Source organism: Opisthocomus hoazin, chromosome 1, assembly GCF_030867145.1.
Source record: "Opisthocomus hoazin isolate bOpiHoa1 chromosome 1, bOpiHoa1.hap1, whole genome shotgun sequence".
Lineage (NCBI taxonomy): Eukaryota > Metazoa > Chordata > Aves > Opisthocomiformes > Opisthocomidae > Opisthocomus > Opisthocomus hoazin.
In genome coordinates this window covers 36,116,371-36,135,223 of record NC_134414.1, presented here as the reverse complement: position 1 = coordinate 36,135,223, position 18,853 = coordinate 36,116,371, and the positions used below count along the sequence as shown (strand labels likewise).

Sequence of the window (18,853 nt, the reverse complement as noted above, 5' to 3'; positions counted from 1 at the left end):
AACCTTGTGGTTAAATTTTTCTGGTGTTTTCAAGCAGCAGTTGCTTTCTTAAAACTTGATGTATTGCTTGTAATCTTCTGACATCCCTGTTGGGGACTTTTCACAAGAAAGAAGAAAAAAAATGTACAAACTACCGTACATGCTGATGCATTCGGCCATCTTCAGGGGAGTTTCTGAGGAAAAGATGAGCATCTACTAAGAAAGAAAGGAGTAAAATTTCCTGAGGGAAGATATGATAGAATATTAAATGGGGCTTAAGTGTGGGTGCTCCATCTACCCCTAAAAGACCATGTAACAGGCAGGAGAACGAAAGGAAATTACATGTGGATGGGAAATAGCAACAGCTCGTTTGAATACAGGGCCAGGGAATGTGATTTTGATAAGCAGGATCAAAACCTTGGACCTCAGGAGGGCTAACTTTGGCCTTTTCAAGGAGCTACTTCGAGGAATCCCGTGGGCCAGGGCTCTCGAAGGCAGGGGGGTCCAAGAGTGCTGGTCGCTGTTTAAACGTCACTTCCTCCACGCTCAGGAGCGGTGCATCCACCTGAGAAAGAAATCGAGCAAAGGAGGCAGGAGACCTGCATGGTTAAACAAGGAGCTTCTAGCGGAGCTCAGGCAGAAGAGAAAGGTCCATGGCATGTGGAAAGAGGGGCAGGCCACTTGGGAAGAGTACATGAATGTGGTCAAAGCGTTCAGGAATGCGACGAGGAAGGCCAAAGCCCACCTGGAATTGAAGCTGGCAAGGGATGTCAAAAACAACAAGAAGGGCTTCTTCAACTACATCAGCAGTAAAAGGAAGGCTAGGGACAATGTGGGACTGCTGCTGAATGAGGCGGGTGTCCTGGTGACGGAGGATGCAGAGAAGGCAGAGCTACTGAATGCCTTCTTTGATTCAGTCTTGAGTGCCAAGGCAGGCCCTCAGGAATCCCAGGCCTTGGAGGTAAGAGAAGAAGCCTACAGAGAGGATGACTTTCCCTTGGTCGAGGAGGACTGTGTGAGGGATCGCTTAAGCAATCTGGACGTCCACAGATCCATGGGCCCCGATGGAATGCACCCACGAGTGCTGAGGGAGCTGGCGGATGTCATTGCTGAGCCACTCTCCATCATCTTTGAGAGGTCCTGGAGGACAGGAGAGGTGCCCGAGGACTGGAGAAAGGCCAATGTCACTCCAATCTTCAAAAAGGGCAAGAAAGAGGACCCAGGGAACTACAGGCTGGTCAGCCTCACATCCGTCCCAGGAAAGGTGGTGGAGCAGCTTATCCTGGAGGTCATCGTCAAGCAAGTGGAGGAAAAGAAGGTTATCAGGAGTAGTCAGCATGGATTCACCAAGGGAAAATCATGCCTGACCAATCTGATAGCTTTCTATGATGGCATGACTGGCTGGGTAGATGAAGGGAGAGCCGTGGATGTTGTCTACCTAGACTTCAGCAAGGCTTTGAACACTGTCTCCCATAACATCCTCCTAGGGAAGCTGAAGAAGTGTGGGCTGGATGAGTGGTCGGTGAGGTGGACTGAGAACTGGCTGAATGGCAGAACTCAGAGGGTTGTCATCAGTGGCGCTGAGTCTAGTTGGAGGCCTGTAACAAGTGGTGTCCCCCAGGGGTCAGTACTGGGCCCAGTCTTGTTTAACTTCTTCATCAACGACCTGGATGAAGAGTTAGAATGTACCCTCAGCAAGTTTGCTGATGACACCAAACTGGGAGGTGTGGTAGACACACCAGAAGGCTGTGCTGCCATTCAGCATGACCTGGACAGGCTGGAAAGTTGGGCAGAGAGGAACCTGATGAGGTTCAACAGGGACAAGAGCAGGGTCCTGCACCTGGGGAGGAACAACCCCATGCACCAGTACAGGCTTGGGGTGGACCTGCTGGAGAGCAGCTCTGTGGAGAGGGACCTGGGTGTCCTGGTGGATGACAGGTTAACCATGAGCCAGCAGTGTGCCCTGGCTGCCAAGAAAGCTAGCGGGATACTGGGATGCATGAGGAGGAGTGTGGCCAGCAGGTCGAGGGAGGTTCTCCTTCCCCTCTACACTGCCCTAGTCAGGCCCTATCTGGAGTACTGTGTCCAGTTCTGGGCTCCCCAGTTCAAGAAAGATGAGGAGCTGCTGGAGAGAGTCCAGCAGAGGGCTACGAGGATGATGAGGGGACTGGAGCATCTGTCCTGTGGGAAAGGCTGAGGGAGCTGAGCTTGTTCAGCCTGAAGAAGAGCAGGCTGCGAGGGGACCTAATATATGCTTATTAGTATCTTAAGGGTGGCTGTCAGGAGGATGGGGCCAAACTCTGTTCAGTGGTGTCCAGTGGCAGGACAAGGGGTAACGGGCACAAACAGAAGCATAGGAAGTTCCATCTGAACATGAGGAAGAACTTCTTCCCTCTGAGGGTGACGGAGCACTGGAACAGGCTGCCCAGGGAGGCTGTGGAGTCTCCTTCTCTGGAGATATTCAAGACCCGCCTGGACACGGTCCTGTGCAGCCTGCTGTAGGTGACCCTGCTTCAGCAGGGGGGTTGGACTAGATGACCCACAGAGGTCCCTTCCAACCCCTACCATTATGTGATTCTGTGATTTTTTTTTTCCAAGAAACTATACTAAACGCATGTTTTTATTGAAGAAATTGCAATTCCATTGTGATATATGGCAGGATCATAACTTAGCTTTTCTTCTCTGGGAAAGGGACCTTCATTTTCATAGAATCATAGAATACTTTGGGTTGGAAGGGACCGTTAGAGGTCATCTAGCTCAACCCCCCTGCAGCGAGCAGGGACATCTTCAACTAGACCAGGTTGCTCAGAGCCCCGTCCAACCTGACCTTGAATGTTTCCAGGGATGGGGCCCCCACTGCCTCTCTGGGCAATGTGTGCCAGTGTTTCACCACCCTCATAGTAAAAAAATTCTTCCTTCTATTCAGTCTAAACCTACCCTCCCTTAGTTTAAAGCCGTTACTCCTTGTCCTGTCGCAACAAGCGCTGCAGAAAATATTTTCCCCACCTTTCCTATAGGCCCCTTCAGGTACTGGAAAGCTGCAGTAAGGTCTCCCCACAGCCTTCTCTTCTCCAGGCTGAACAGCCCCAACTCTCTCAGCCTTTCCTCACAGGAGAGGTGTTCCAGCCCTCTGATCATTTTTGTGGCCCTCCTCTGGACCTGCTCCAACAGCTCCATGTCTTTCCTGTGGTCCAGAGCTGGATCCAGGACTCCAGGTGGGGTCTCACCAGAGCGGAGCAGAGGGGCAGAATCCCCTCCCTCCCCCTGCTGGCCACGCTGCTTTTGATGCAGCCCAGGGTACGGTTGGCCTTCTGGGCTGCGAGGACACGTTGGTGGCTCATGTCCAGCTTTTCATCAACCAGTACCCCCAAGTCCTTCTTGGAAGGGCTGCTCTCAATCCCTTCATCCCCCAGCCTGTATTGATAGTGGGGGTTGCCTTGACCCAGGTGCAGGACCTTGCACTTGGCCTTGTTGAACCTCGTGAGGTCCACACAGGACCGCTTCTAGAGCTTGTCTGGGTCCCTGTGGATGTATCCTGTCCTTCTGGTGTGTCAGCTGCACCACTCAGCTTGGTGTCATCTGCAGACTTGCTGAGAGTGCGCTCGATCTCGCTGTCTAAGTCATTGATGAAAATGTTAAACAGCACCGGTCCCAGTGCGGTACAGTATTTTCTGTATATCTGTAGATGATACACATCTTTAAAAGGCTGCAATGTTAATGTTCTTGCAGCTGAAACATTACTTCTCATAACACAGCAGAGAAGTTCTCTAGCGGTCCTGGTACCTCTTCAGAGGCTTCTTTGTGGTCTCCCCACTTCCCACTCTCCCATACTACAGAGGTTGGTACCCACCTCTGGGGGGTGAGAAAACCTTTGCAACTTGTTTCAAGCATCTTCAGATGAAGCTTTAGATTTAGTCTAACTTCTCTGTCACCTTTGTATTAGCTGTCTGCCAAAGCAGTGTAATGCATCAGCTTCAGTATTAATGATACCTTCAGGAAGGTAATTTTGGCAGCTTTTCAGCAAGCTTAGCAACATAGTGGGAAGGTAAACAAAGAAAAATTGATTTTAGTATGAAGTCTTGCAGGGATAAACTCGCAACTTGACAGCTTGTTCTAAAATGGTCCTTCCTTGAAAGACAATCATATTTTAATGCTTTTTAAATTTAAAAACCACGCAATTTTAAATAAATCTAATTAGTTTACAATGTACATGCGTGCTGTAATATGAGTCTCAAAAAGTTCTTTAGGCCTACTGCATAAAACATCCAGTTTGCAAAGAAAACAGGAAGGAAAAAAAATGAAAGGCTGCATTGTAACTTGCTATGAGCAATGTATTCACAAGACAAAAAGAAGAAAACAGCAACAGATACCATGCTTTTTTTTTCTTAAATTGCACTGCACAATGCACTCTGTGTTTTTAGACAACAGTGGGAGCTGTTGCTGAAGTTGGAGGGAAATGCTGGAGTGTTGCTAATTAAAATGTGGGCAACTGGGACACCAGCTGCAAATAACTTCTCAACAAAAGGAGGGTTTGATGCTCAGTTTTCTGTGCGAGCTGTTTCTATACGTTAATGAATTAAGAACATTAGAATATTCACATTGCGTTTGTATAGGGAATACAAACACTCCTCCTTGATTTACTTCTGCTCATCCAGAGGATATAAAATGGAAGCTCCTACTGGGGAGAGTGTACCAAGGCACTTAAGTAATAGAGAAAGAAGAATGCTGGATATTACAGTTTACTAGCAAAGAAAAGATTGTGCTTTGGTTAAAAAGACTACTTCATGTTATTTTCCAGGAGACTCATATAATTAGGATTTTATACCCAGTCATGAAATAGTCCTGTCAGAGACCTAACATCAGTGAAGATAATGTTGAGAATTTCCTTATTGTTACTTTGTTCCCTTGTGTAGGAAGCATCAATTTTAAAGCGAGTAGGTTTTTTCTCCACATGGAGAGAATTGTAGGTAGTTGCTAGCTAAGCACATTTTTGCTATATGTCATTTGAAGAGGTACAAACAGTACCACGGATTTTTTGTTGTTGTTCTCAGAGATTGTCTTGAGAGTCCCAGTAGCTTTTCCCATTACGCCCATGTTACCCATTATTCCCGTAGCTGTGCCACGTACGGAAGGAATAACCTCAGTTCTTCGCTCTTTCTTGCTCCTTAAGAACAAAACAAAAAACAGAAAGAAGGAGGTGGATCTCTTCCATCACTTCAGCTTGACCTTCCACCTGAGGAGGCTGCAGTTTGTTTCCGTTTTCAGTTTTTCTTCTTGTTCCTTTTGTTTTTGTTGTTTGGGGAGGTAGAAAATTGCAGGAGGGTTGGTAAGAACAGGCATAATAGCTGCTGCTGTGGCAGGATGATGCAGCCTCTAACTGGCTGTCTTCATCTTTCACACCGCATCTTTCACCTGGTGTTTTTAAGTCAGAGAAAAGTTGCTAACCTTAAAAACAAATACATAGGTCTTTACATTGAAAAATGACCTCAGATGTACACAGGAACCCGGAACTCAGTCAAGCTTTGCAAAAAAAGATTCCTTCATCTCTCCTACTGTCTTCTGGACTTTACCTGTAAAGTATTGGAGGCTTTTCTGGCAACAAATTAAGGCTGGATAATCCATCTCCTCCTCTTGTAACATGTTAACATGTGCATATTCAAAACATTATTCCAGTCTTAGACTCCCATAAGCCTCAGTGTTTCAAATGTGTCTCAAATGCAATAAGGCTCTACTGAAAGTCAGTACAGTGTTTACCAGTTTCAGCCATGACCTGATCAGCAACTGCACAGAGAAACTGGAAAATTCTGTGGGTCCCTGAGTCAAAAAAAGCTGAAAACTCAAGCTCAAAAAAGCCCAATACAGGTGATTGCAGTGGCTAATTAGAGAACTCTGCTTCCAGGAGAACATAGTGTCAGTGTCTTGATTTTTGAAGAGGATCCCTTAAAGTTGTCATTCCTGCTTTCCTTCTTATGTGGAAGGAAATGTACAATATATCCTATGGAACTGTAATTCCCGTGTTTGACTATGAAATACCAAAGAGAAAAAATCTGGAGTAGTTTTCAGACAAGACCAAAAAATATTTGTTGTACCCAGCTAGATTACAGTATTTTTAATGATGTTTGGGTTGCTGTTGTTGACTCATTTTCTTCTGAAAATGCAGTGTAGTATGGTGCTGTCTGCAACTTTGTGCATGCCAGGTAATTTCTCTGCCTTGGTTTCATTCCATGTAAAATGATGATACTGCCATACTCTGTGATGATCCTACTTGTTTGTTTGTTTGAAGCACTGTCAGTCTCATTACTTGTGGGACAGTGGGTTTGCCCTTTGACTCTCTCCAGTTTAAAAAGCAAAGAAGCCATTTTCAAATACAAATAATATTAGAAAACAGAAACCAAAATTATTCTTCTAGATGGAAATACAACTTCCAAAATATACAAGGTAATGGGATTCTGATCATAACAGGTGGTTTTCAATGCTAGCATGAAGGATCAGCTTTAGACTGCAGCCTGAGATGTGACGTATTTATGTATTTTTTAAGACCAAAGGGACAGCTATCATACTAAAATAAATTTCAAATGCGTGTCTTAAATCTTGCATATTTCACTGTCCTCAGGATGTACCCACATCCCTACAGCAAGTCCCTGCACCATTGCACTGAGTTAGAACGTGATAGATTGTGGTGGTAGATCATTGCTCTGGAGAGATGGTTTCTCTGTCAGGAAAAATATAAATGCTCATCATATATCTTAGTAAATTCTGAAATAAATTAAAAGCATTTGTCATGCTGTGAACTGACTGGTGTCAGGTGACGATCTTTTTGGCAATCAGTCGATTTAGTTTGTTGCTTATCTTGCAGGTAGCAGAAGAGACAGGCAATCTGACACATCTTCTATTTCATCCTACATTTCATGCAGCAAAGGGCCAGTGTCCTCCTACTTCCCACTCTTTGTATCATTTCTTTCAGTGCTTCATGTAGAAACCTTTGGTCACCTACCAGGACATGACTGGTGCTGTGGGTCACAGTAGACTTTTAGGTGAATGAGATTTTCCCTACTTCTCCAATACCTGTATGACTATGTGAATATATCCAGTAGAGAACTGGCCAGCTGCTTTGTTGGTGGAGTTGCAAGGCAGAGCACACCCTGGCCATGCTGCTTGGTATTTTGGGTTTGTAGGTTTGAAGAGTGTCAGCTGAGTAGGCTTGTTTTTATATATTTCAACGCCATTGCAGTTCTGCTTCATGCATTTACGGAGTCTACTTGCATTATACTGTGTAGCGAGACTATATGGGTAGAGAAACAGAAATTGAATCCACAGCAGGGCTTCCAAAGCTTGCAATTAAAACCTTTTCAAGGGCAACAGAGGTTCCTAATGAACTGTCTGTTGTACTTTCAGAAGAAGCAAATGTCTTGACACGCTATTGTTAATGGCAAGGCCAATGTCCTAGATTTATGTTCCTACTCTAGTTTCTGTGGCATAGCCATTCTGCTGTAGATCGTGGCAACCAAGGTGATGTACTGTGAAGCTGTTTTATTTGATGCTACAGTTTGCTGTTGTTGCAAAGCTATTATTTTTTTGAAGATTTTTTTTTTTATGCAGAGGCTAAAGAGTTAAATAAATACACCAAAGTGTATTAGTGGATAAAAGTCAATTGTGTGGGTTTGTGTGGAGAGGTTGTATCTCTTATAACACTAACATACAGTTGGAAAAGCAGACAAGTATTTGATTGCCCAAGCCGATCTTACATAGAATCACAGAATGGTAGGGGTTGGAAGGGACCTCTGTGGATTAAGCAGAAGCAACAGACTTCAAGCTGCAGGTTGGGCACAGTTGCTCTGCATTCGATTTAAAGATGTACATCTGTTTCAGGATTTGAAATAGAGTTGGCTGGCCAGAGACCTGTGAGCAACGGCAAAGGTGGTAATAGTCTTTAGCCACTTTGGGACAGATACCAAGAGACAGGCTATTTTCACTCGGAGAGTAGGAGGGAGTTAGCTGGCAAGGAAACACAGAAAAAATAAATTGTGCCATAAAACTGATCTGTCTTCTTCAAAATAAGATTTTTAGTATCCAGTAGTACTGTGAATTTTCATTTCTAGGCTGCTTCCCTGAAGGTCTTCCTTTTCAGGATCAGGTTTGAGACATCAGAGAGAAGAACGACTCCCATACAAAATTATCCCACTGGCAGCCAGGCACGTGTCCCTTACTGATCACGTGCATCTCTTCTGCTGTACATTGTGTGGCTTCAGATTCAACCACACAGTTTGCCTGAAAGCACTTGATGATTACACGAATTAAATTACCTTCTGGCTCACCTTTGCTGGTTCCAAGGACGCTGATGGTTTTCTGTTACCGAGGGTGGTACTGAGGGTGGAGGGGGTGATGTGCTGGCAGATGTTGTGGTTGGGTCTCTGCGATGATTGGGGTGTCCCGGTCTGTGCAAGTCTTGCTTCTGATGATGAATCGGAGAAAATGAAGGAAGTGTTTTTGGAGGCTATAGAAGTTTCTGCAAAAACATATGGTTGTCTTGTGCAGATTACAGTAGTTAAGTACATTTTAGTATGTATTCTGAAACAAGGTGATGTGTGGCAACAAGGGGCCTCTACTTGCTTGGAAGGGGCTTTTTTGCATCACCGTAACTTTGTGTGTGATGCTCAGGTTTCTCCCGAACAGATGCCATCCGCGTCCTTGATGTGTGTCTTCACTCGGTGAAGACTGGTTTTATGTTGACGAAGCCATTGCCTTGAGTGCTGTTTCTGGAGCAGATGAGGCAGTGTCCAAGGACCATTTGAGCATCCTTTGGGCAGTTGGTTCTTACGATTGTGGATGTAGCCATGTTGGTCTGTGGATTTTCCTGAGTATGGCAATTTGTAGGTTGTTTGGTATTTGCCATGATACTTCAGAAGCTGATACCAGCAGAGGTGGAGTGAAAATACTGCCTCAGTTTGGATTCCTGTACTAATATTAATTCCCTCTCCAGGTTTGGGCATGTCATGCAGGCTCTAGTTTTGGGGTTTTTTACTGGTTAAAGCAGAGATACCTATCTGAAAAGCTTATTGTGCTGAGGACAAAATGCTTAGTTTATGTTCACAAAAGAACATTTGAGTGCTCAAAAGAAAATTTTCCAGATGAAAAGCACTGAGTCATTGAACAGTGTTTTATTAAATAGAAGAGGTTTTTTATGTCTTAATGTTCAGCACTGAGAATTATACAGCATTACATATCAATGTTTTAAAATGTGTTTTTTATCTGATAGATTGAATATGAGAAGAAGAAGAAAGAAGATGGAAAACGGGCTCGAGCTGATAAACAACAAGTGTTGGACATGCTTTTTTCAGCCTTTGAGAAACATCAGTATTACAACATTAAAGACCTGGTGGACATAACCAAACAGCCAGTGGTATGTACTAGTAGTCTTGTAATATAACCATTTTCAGTATTTAGTATTGTGAATATTTTCCATATCCAGAAAATAGTTTAATATATACTACATGCCTTTGAAATGGCTCTCTGAATATGTTTTACAACAAACACAAATCATCAAGTTCACCATTATAAGACTGTGTAGGATACCAAGCATTGCAGTGAGTATGCTTCTTTTTGCCAGAGGTGGTTCAAGTAACCTGAATGGTCTCTTTATGATTTAGGTTTGCTTTAACGCTAGAAACCAAATTCTGTAATGCTCTGATGCCTCCTATGCTACTCCTGTCCTCACAGAAGTAACAGCCTAGTTGTGTTGCTGTAGGCAGTAGAGACCTTGCGTGAGTGGTCAGCCCTTCATTCAGCTTCTGAACTTTATCTTGGCATAGCAACAAGGGTTACTCTTTTTCTGTGGGTCTAGAAAAATGTTTTTTAAATTTTAAAAATGTGAATTAGTATTAAATGCACACATTATTCTTGATAGGAGCTCAGGCGTCATGTTAGCACCCCCAAAATCACTTGGTTTCCTTTATAAGTAGACTAATTTTTAGGCTAAGAGCTTAGGGGTTTGATATTGAGCAAGGATTTATTTTGATTTTTTTTTTAAACGCTGTTTTGATACACAAGCAAGAAAAGCATGAAGACATGTGCTTACATGATGGTTTTATTATCACGGAATCATAGAATGGTTTGGGTTGGAAGGGACCGTACAGATCATCTCGTTCCAACCCCGCTGCCACGGGCAGGGACACCTTCCACCAGACCAGGTTGCTCAAAGCCCCGTCCAACCTGGCCTTGAACACTGCCAGGGAGGGGGCAGCCACAGCTTCTCTGGGCAACCTGTGCCAGCGCCTCACCACCCTCAGAGCAGAGAATTTGTTTCTTACATCTAGTCTAAATCTACCCTCTTACAGCTTGAAGCATTTACCCCTTGTCCTCTCACTACCTGCCCTTGTAAAAAGTCCCTCTCCACCTTTCTCGTAGGCCCCTTTAGGTACTGGAAGGCCGCAGTAAGGTCTCCCCGGAGCCTTCTCTTCTCCAGGCTGAACAGACCCAACTCTCTCAGCCTTTCCTCACAGGAGAGGTGTTCCAGCCCTCAGATCATTTTTGTGGCCTCCTCTGGACCCGCTCCAACAGGTCCATGTCTTTCCTGTGCTGAGAGCTCCAGAGCTGGATGCAGGACTCCAAGTGGGGTCTGACCAGAGCAGAGCAGAGGGGCAGAATGCCCTCCCTCAACCTGCTGCCCACGCTTCTCTTGATGCAGCCCAGGATACGGTTGGCCTTCTGGACTTTGAGCACACACTGCGGGGTCATGTTGAGCTTCTCGTCAACCAGCTCCCCCAAGTCGTTCTCCTCGGGGCTGCTCTCAACCCATTCTCTGCCCAGCCTGTATCTGTGCTTGGGATTGCCCTGACCCAGGTGCACGACCTTACACTTGGCCTTGTGGAACTTTATGAGGTTCACATGGGCCCACCTCTCAAGCCTGTCCACGTCCCTCTGGATGGCATCCCTTCCCTCCAGTGTGTCAACTGGACCACACAGCTTGGTGTCGTTGGCAAACTTGCTGAGGGTGCACTCAGTCCTACTGTCCATGTTACCCTGTAGTGTCTGCCGACCCCTTCATCTATGAACCCTAACTTTCCAGTTTTTTCCCTTCTTCCCCCATTCAAGCTTTTCTTGAGCAGACCAGGCGGGAGCTGGGGAGACAATGACACGTGATGTGTCTTTGGTGCTTTTGATGTTTCTCACTGCTGACTTTGATATCTATCCTCTACCCAGCTGCAGTTTTCAGAAAACTTAAAGGGACTTAATTATGTTTGAGTCTAAACGAAGCAACAATTTCAAAAGCTGTTACAGCTATGGCAGAAGAAGGAACAGTGACAGCTGGATTATGGAAAAAAATATTCCTCTGTCAAAGAGGGGAAGAAATGGAGATGCTTACTAGTTTTGCTTGCTTCACGTTTAGAATTAAGTGGATCTGTATCAGAGGATTTGTATAACGTGCACAATCTGTTTGGTTAAGAAGCTGCACAAAGATGTTACCCAATTCAAATACATATAAGTTCACCGTGTTCTAATACCTTGGAAGAAGCTAGATGGATAATGTATTCATGTCTTCTATTCCATTCATTTGTCTAATGAGTCAGCTCCCTATCTGCATGGCAGAGAAGGTGTGTGGATCGTGGTAGCTAAGAAGGAGGAAGGAATAGGAGGAAGATATAGAGGGAGTGGCAAGAAAATGTTAAGGTTTACTTTTTTGTAAGAGGTGTGACAGTCACTATCTCAATCACTTTGAATGCACGTAGGTGCAGATTTATCTGTCTAGCATGACTTCAGCTAGAAATAGTCACCCACAACTCCCACTTAAGCCATGGGAGAACAAAAGTTTTCTTCCTCCTGTGATGGGATGTGATTTACCTCTTGAATATACCTGTTGTCTCTCTGCATCAGCTCAAAGGAGCCTGGAAAAGCTGTGCTGCTGACACAGGTGTCTTCATTAAGCACCAAAAGTTGGGCAAGATTAATCCATTTATTGTCTTAGTCGCTGCGCTAAGGATTAGTTGGATATTACTAGATTACCTGTATAGAACAAAATACCTCACATGCCTACTTCTGTTACATTTTTGATGAATTTCTATGCCTGTCTATCTCTGCTGTCATCATATGCTCCTGAATATATTCTGCCCATAGCATAGTAGATCTGTGCTGTGTGCTTCCATCTCAGCAAATCTAGCCTTTTTGGTTTTTTCAACTATTGTAGTAATACAGATAAGTTAGAAGGAAATTGTAGACAAATTTGACCCAACATTACATGTTATTTGGGCTATATTTTTGACCACGAGCCAGCAGTGTGCCCTTGTTGCCAAGAAGGCCAGTGGGATCCTGGGATGCATCAAGAGGAGTGTGGCCAGCAGGTCGAGGGAGGTTCTCCTCCCCCTCTACTCTGCCCTAGTGAGGCCCCATCTGGAGTCCTGTGTCTGGTTCTGGGCTCCCCAGTTCAAGAAAGATGAGGAGCTACTGGAGAGAGTCCAGCGCACAGCTACAAGGATGATGACAGGACTAGAGCATCTGTCCTGTGGGAAAGGCTGAGGGAGCTGGGCTTGTTCAGCCTGAAGAAGAGAAGGCTGTGGGGGGACCTAATAAATACTTATAAATATCTGAAGGGTGGGTGTCAGGAGGATGGGGCCAGACTCTTTTCAGTAGTGCCCAGCGACAGGACAAGGGGCAACGGGCACAAACTGAAGCACAGGAAGTTCCGTCTGAACATGAGGAAGAACTTCTTCCCTCTGAGGGTGACGGAGCACTGGAACAGGTTGCCCAGGGAGGTTGTGGAGTCTCCTTCTCTGGAGATGTTCAAGACCCGCCTGGACGCAGTCCTGTGCAGCCTGCTGTAGGTGACCCTGCTTCAGCAGGAGGGTTGGACTAGATGACCCACAGAGGTCCCTTCCAACCCCTACCATTCTGTGATTCTGTGATCTGTGTTTCTTATTGGAATCTCTGTGCTGATGTCCAAAAGTCCCGTAGGGCTCCTGAGATCAATCAAACCGTCAAACCCTCTTCCCCTGAGTGGGCTGTGCAGTCTCAGTTTCAAGCTGTGTGCAAGAGTCAGAGGTTTCGTGTTCATTCCCAGCCGGGGTTTTGCTGTAGGTCTTGGTGCCCATCCAGCTTCCTCAGACCCAGACATCCTGAGAAAATAAATGGCCAAAATCCTCTTCCTGGTGTCCTTCATTCACTGGGTAGCCAGTATGGTGATAAATTCAAAACTATCTTTCAGTACATCATCTACCCCTCATCTAAAGCTATCTTCATTTCCCATCTGGGTTCCCATTAAAAACATGTGTAGGGAGTTGCTAACGGCATCCATTTCCATTTAAAAATACTGTCCCTTGGTTCCTGCTGCTCAGGCGGTGTTCGCTCCATGTGTGAGCATCCCTGGTGCTGCGGAGTTCAACCTCTGGTGTGCAACTTTTGCTTATTTCCTGAAAATAAAGTATCTGTTCCTAATGCCCACTGTGACTTTATTGTTCGCTGAGCAGCTGTACCTGACAAGAAAAAGTAAAATGCCAACAGGTGAACAGGCATGCTTTCCCCGTTCTGTACAGAGGTTGGCTGCTAATCAATCTCTGCTGAGTGTTCACTGCTTTATTTTCTGTCATCGTGTCTAAGATTGTCTGGGTATGTAATTTCTCCTCTGAGTTTCTAAATGTTGAGGTTATTTTCAGGCGCAAGGGAAAAAACGCTGCTGCTGCTGCTGTCTCCTCAGCTCCCGTTAAAATGAAGTTCTAGGTGCTTACATCACTGGCTAATAATATTTAAAACACATTTATCTAAGGGACTCAACATCTTTATTAGTGAAGTAACAAATAAACCAATGTATTTTTCTATGTAATGGTAAATGTAAATAGTAAATTAAACCCTTTCTACAGAATATGTTGCATGTTACATGGGAAATTGCTGCCATCTTTATTTTGTGCCCGTGAAATCACAAAGCAAGTCTACTCTCAATGCAATCTGCTGTTAGATTAGGGAAACCTCGGTTTATTTGTTTTCCTTTTTAATGAAAAATAACACTTTCCAATAGTATGGAAATCTGTTGCCACCTACCCAGATGTAAATACTGAGTGCTCTGTGGAAATACTGCAGTAATTCTAGATTTGGACTTCATGGCTGAGAACATAATATGCTTTTTATGTGAGCAATCAAATATTTATGAAGAATGGAACCAGTATGGAACCAGTGGTCTAATATGAACTGTGTGTTTTCAAAATGGGATAGATTGTTTGCATAATCTTCTTTCATTTCAGCTTTAAGTAATGGTTATCCTAAATACGGTGGGGTTTCTTTTTTCCCTCAAAGTTTCAGATGGGTTTTCAGAGCTTGGAAGTTAACTCCTCTCTCAGAAATTTTTGTCCCATAATTCTGTTGTAACATTTCACTTTTTATGGAAAAAATCCTGAGGAAAGGTGTAACAGAGCAGAGAGTGCATTAAACTTACAAAGAGGTTACCTACAGATTAACTTCTATGTTAGAATTGTATGTATGTAAATGTACTGAATCCCATTCTGAGAAGAAACTGTGGGCCCCTGATTAGCGCTCACTAGGCTCTAAAATTCAGCATCACGGGAGGAAGTGGGGGGTTTCTGTTGATGATACAGTGTCGGACTGAGTAATACGCCCCAAGACAGGATGAGAGGCAATGGCCTCAAGTTGCATCAGGGGAGGTTTGTATTGGATATTAGGAAAAATTTCTTTACCGAAAGAGTGGTCAGGCATTGGAACAGGCTGCCCAGGGAGATGGTGGAGTCCCCGTCCCTGGAGGGGTTCAAAAAACATGTAGATGTGGCACTGCAGGACATGGTTTAGCAGGCGTGGTGGTGTTGGGTTGACGGTTGGACTTGATGATCTTAGAGGTCTTTTCTCATGTTAATGATTCTGCGTGTCTGTGATAAGATGTGAAGGCCAACCTGGCACAGCGCAGACCCAGGTGGAAGGTCCTCGTTTCTGGAAGGAAAAGTGATCCTGCAGGAAAAATTGTAACATCCCCTGAAGTCATCTCATCAAGCCGCTTGCTCTCAAGTACGGTGCAGTACAGCAGGATTATCCCTGATCTGTACTTGTCTGAAAGCTCCAACAGTTCAGCGTTGTCTGTCCATGCAGAGTGATTTTTTTGGGTTAATGGTCTCAGCTGCCCTCCCCAAAACCATTGCTGCTCGTTTCCCCCCGGCAGCAGAGATGGCAGATGGGAGTATGTTGGAAATCCCCGGCTGCTGCAGTTCACGGTCTTGTCTTGAAGTGCTCTTACTTGTGGCAGAGATGTTAACCTCGCTCTTCAGTTTGGGTTAGTTTTGTTCAATTTTGTTACACCGTTGCATCAAAAGTCTTGGAGGTTTTTCCCTGAAGGAAGTGGAACTGCCTGAGGAATTGGGTCTGAAAACGAGTTGAAACGAAAAATCACCTTCGTTTAACTGGGTGGGCGGTTCAGAGGCGCGAGCACGTAGCGAGAGACAAGAACTGCGCCGTGCAAAACGTCCCCCAAAGATAGCGGCCACCGAACAGCAGCGAGCCGCGGGGAGCCGGGGAGCCTGCAGCCGTAGTTGGCCGCGCGTCCCACATGCAGGCTGGGTCTCTCAGCCGGGAGCTGCATACAGATGTGCTTCGTGGGACCAGGCACAATTACAGTTTTATTTTTTGATTCCCGTTAATCTGTCTGTGTGGCCTAGAGCGGAATTTAACCTGGAGTCTGAGTGTGTTTCACCCACCCGCTGTGCCATCTTTTGAAGTGCCTGTCAGCGGCACTGCTGGAAGCTACCCCGCGTGCCTGCGCAAGGGCTGCAAAGCGAGCAGTGGGTGTTGCAGGTACACACATCCACACGCGCTCACGTAGGGATCGCTTTTCCGCCCGCTTTCAGCACCTTTTAAAAAGCTCATTGCGTGACAGCAGTGTCGTCGTCCGAGCCGTTTGCGCAGTCATTGCTGTTGCAGTGAGCAGGTTTGTCTTAGACGCCTGACTCTCAGATAGGGACAGCATCCCTGCGAGAGAGGAGCTGTGGAAAGGTGCGTTCGGAGGTGTCGGTTGATCTCCTGCTGCCACCTGCTGGGGTTTGCATCGGGAACCCCCCAGACTGGCGAGCGAAATGAGCCCCCCGCTCCCCGCGCACAGCTCCCCTGCGCAGCCGCCCTGGAAGAAGACAAGAGCCTAGGAAACTAGTGTGTATACGCCATCTGACAGGGTCGTCTTGATTACTTGTTGGGCAAAGTGATCTTTTAAACAGCCCTCAATGCTTCGAGACAGGTTTTTAAGAATGACTTTGCTGCATGAGTCCCAGCGAAGCATCGTTGTTAGTGTGGGCTGAGGATTTTTTTTGCTTTGTAAATTTTTGACATGTATCTGGAGAGAGAAAAACAATCAGTTTCTATAAACATACTTTTTATTTATTTTATTTTTATTTATTTATTTTATTTTTATTCTTATTTTTTATTTATTTATTTCCCAACTTTTCCATTTAGCAAAAAATGAGAAGAGTGTCAGGAAGAGACTGGGCAATCGGCTGTTCTGTTTTGCCTATGTCACCAACTAATATTTGCTTTCTTTGTGAGCTGGAGTATATTGATATTTTCACTTAGTGGAACTGTAGATACAGCAAATACAAGGGTTCCAGTAACTCCAGTTCAATATATGCACTCAAAGAGGATGAAATTGCTCAAACTAAAGCAATTACGAATTTAATGTGGGGATTCTTAAACTGTGGTCTGCGGTTGCCATGGCAATCCACTCAAGTCAGTCCCGGTTAATATTTAAATAAACAAGCAGGCAAACGACTCTTTAAAAATTGAAACAAATTACTGGTGTTTATTTTGAAGAGTAAAGGAGGGTGATATTAGTGAGCTGTCTTGTGTCGAAGGTTATGCGACTGGTTATCATAGCTTTGCTTGGTTGGTTTTTTTCAATTTCTCTTCCTAGCTTTAATATTTGAATATATTAGAAAATTCTCTGGCACCTACGCAGCTCTCCTCTAAAAATGAGGCCATAATAAAACACTTAAAGCTTTGCTAAATGGCATGAAAACCAACAGCCAGGGGCTTTGATGGGATCTGAGTAAGGCACGGAGTTTCAAGATAATCCCACCCCAAGCAAGACGAAGAGCCGAGAGCTTCTAGCTCAGGCGGAGAAATCCCAGCAGGAGGAAGACGTGTGGGATAGAGACGACATACAGACCCGCATGTGTCCCGCGGCCCCGGGGAGCCCTCAGCATCGCCTGCCTTCCCAGAGGCGCGGGGAGCTCCATGGGGGCAGCCCGTGGAGCACAAGCAGTGCGAGCGCCCGCCTCGCCGCTGCAGGGACTGCCCGGGAGCATCGCCCCGGGGCGCGGGTGCTCCCTGCTGCAGCCCTGGGCCGCGCGCCCGGCCATACCCCCGCGCTGCTCTCATCCCTGCAGGCGCCTGGGGGGCTGGCGTCCGACACATGGTGGTCGTCGGCGCACAGGTTAGCGCTGATCGTCCAACCTTGCTGTCTGCCGGGTCGTCGTTAGGAGCCGAGCTGACGCGGTTGAGCGTAGGAACCGTGCTAATCGCCTGCCTGCCTGCCTGTGTAATTTGAATTTTTTTTTCCTTGCAGATATACTTGAAAGAAATTTTGAGAGAAATAGGCATCTACAACGTGAAGGGGACCCACAAAAACACATGGGAGCTGAAGCCAGAGTACAGACACTACCAAGGAGAAGACAAGAGCGATTAGCAAAGGCATTTACAAAGCAAGAGAGAATTAGAGTGATTGCGCTGAGCGGACCGTGGTGGGTTTACAGACAGGACTGAGCACAGCGCAATTCTGCAAGGTTCAAGTTAAATCACAGCAGCTGATACTTTGTAATTTTCCATAGCTTCATTTTTTTTTCCAAGGAATATTTCTTGTATCTTTCTATAAGTGTTTTATCTTTTGACAGGAAAAAAGTATTTCTAGAATAAACTTGTATTAGATTTATCTGTATTAGAAATCTTTTGAGTTCTGATCTAACTTTTTTTTGGTAGCTTTGTGGCTTTTCCAAGCCTCAGTGACGTCGAAGGAAAACACGTCCTAGAGGAACCCCTAAATTTGTGGTTTCGCATTCCAGCAGAAGCAGGTTAATACCTCCCTTCTGCCGGGATCTGTCAGGGCTTTGTCTGGAAGGCTGCAAAAAAGCACAACCCTTTGTGCAGTGTTTGGGTGGAATGGATGTGATGCTCCTGTGGGATCAGGCTTTAGGAGAACCAGCCACAACCATGGTGCTCTTCACAGTCCTTAGACTCCACAGGAACAAACCAACGCAGTCAGAAACCCCTAAAGCAGAGGCTGTGTGATACACGGGTCAGTGGGAAGACAACAAGCCCCTCCACATGATGACTGAGAAAAAAACAACAAACATCTATTAGGTACATCAAAGAACAGATTTCTCTTTGGGTTGGTTTTTATGGTGTTACCTGTGTTTTATGTTTAAGCGCATCAATAAAAGCGTTATTTTAATTTGTACCATGCAATGTTCTACGTTATTGACTGAACACATGCTGTGATTTAGATAGCATAGGTGTGAAGTGTTTTTTTTCAAACCGTGTTTTTTGTTGTTGGCTTTGCCACTGGGTTTCTGTGCATTTTCGGGAAGATTGCTTAATGTATCTGTGTGGCTGTTCCCCCGTTTTTGAAATGCACATTGCAAGGGCTGGCTGTTCAGCATCCTTTTTGGGAGGGGCCAGGGAGGGAGATGGGACGGGACTATTTAATTATATTCTCAAAGCTTTTTTTTTAAAAAAAGACCAAAGAAAAGAGAGTGGAAAAAGCTCATTACTATACCTGTAAATGAAGCAGAAGGTGAGATTTTATAGCACAACTTTCACATTCCCTCCAGTTCTTCAGATGTGTGCATCTGAAGATGTGTGGCTTGACAGTTGGTCTTGATGATCTTCAAGATCTTTTCCAACCTTA

General features: G+C 45.2%; 1 protein-coding gene across 1 annotated transcript in view; it reads left to right on the top strand.

Annotated features, from left to right (window-relative positions):
• Positions 1–18,403, top strand: part of GTF2F2 (general transcription factor IIF subunit 2) — a 101,983-nt gene extending 83,580 nt beyond the window's left edge. The window contains exons 8-9 of the mRNA XM_075422195.1: positions 9,236–9,379; positions 17,516–18,403. Coding sequence (XP_075278310.1) covers positions 9,236–9,379; positions 17,516–17,635 — 264 coding nt within the window. The 3' untranslated portion in view covers positions 17,636–18,403. The remainder of the gene's footprint in view (positions 1–9,235; positions 9,380–17,515) is intronic.
• Positions 18,404–18,853: the final 450 nt, after the last annotated feature.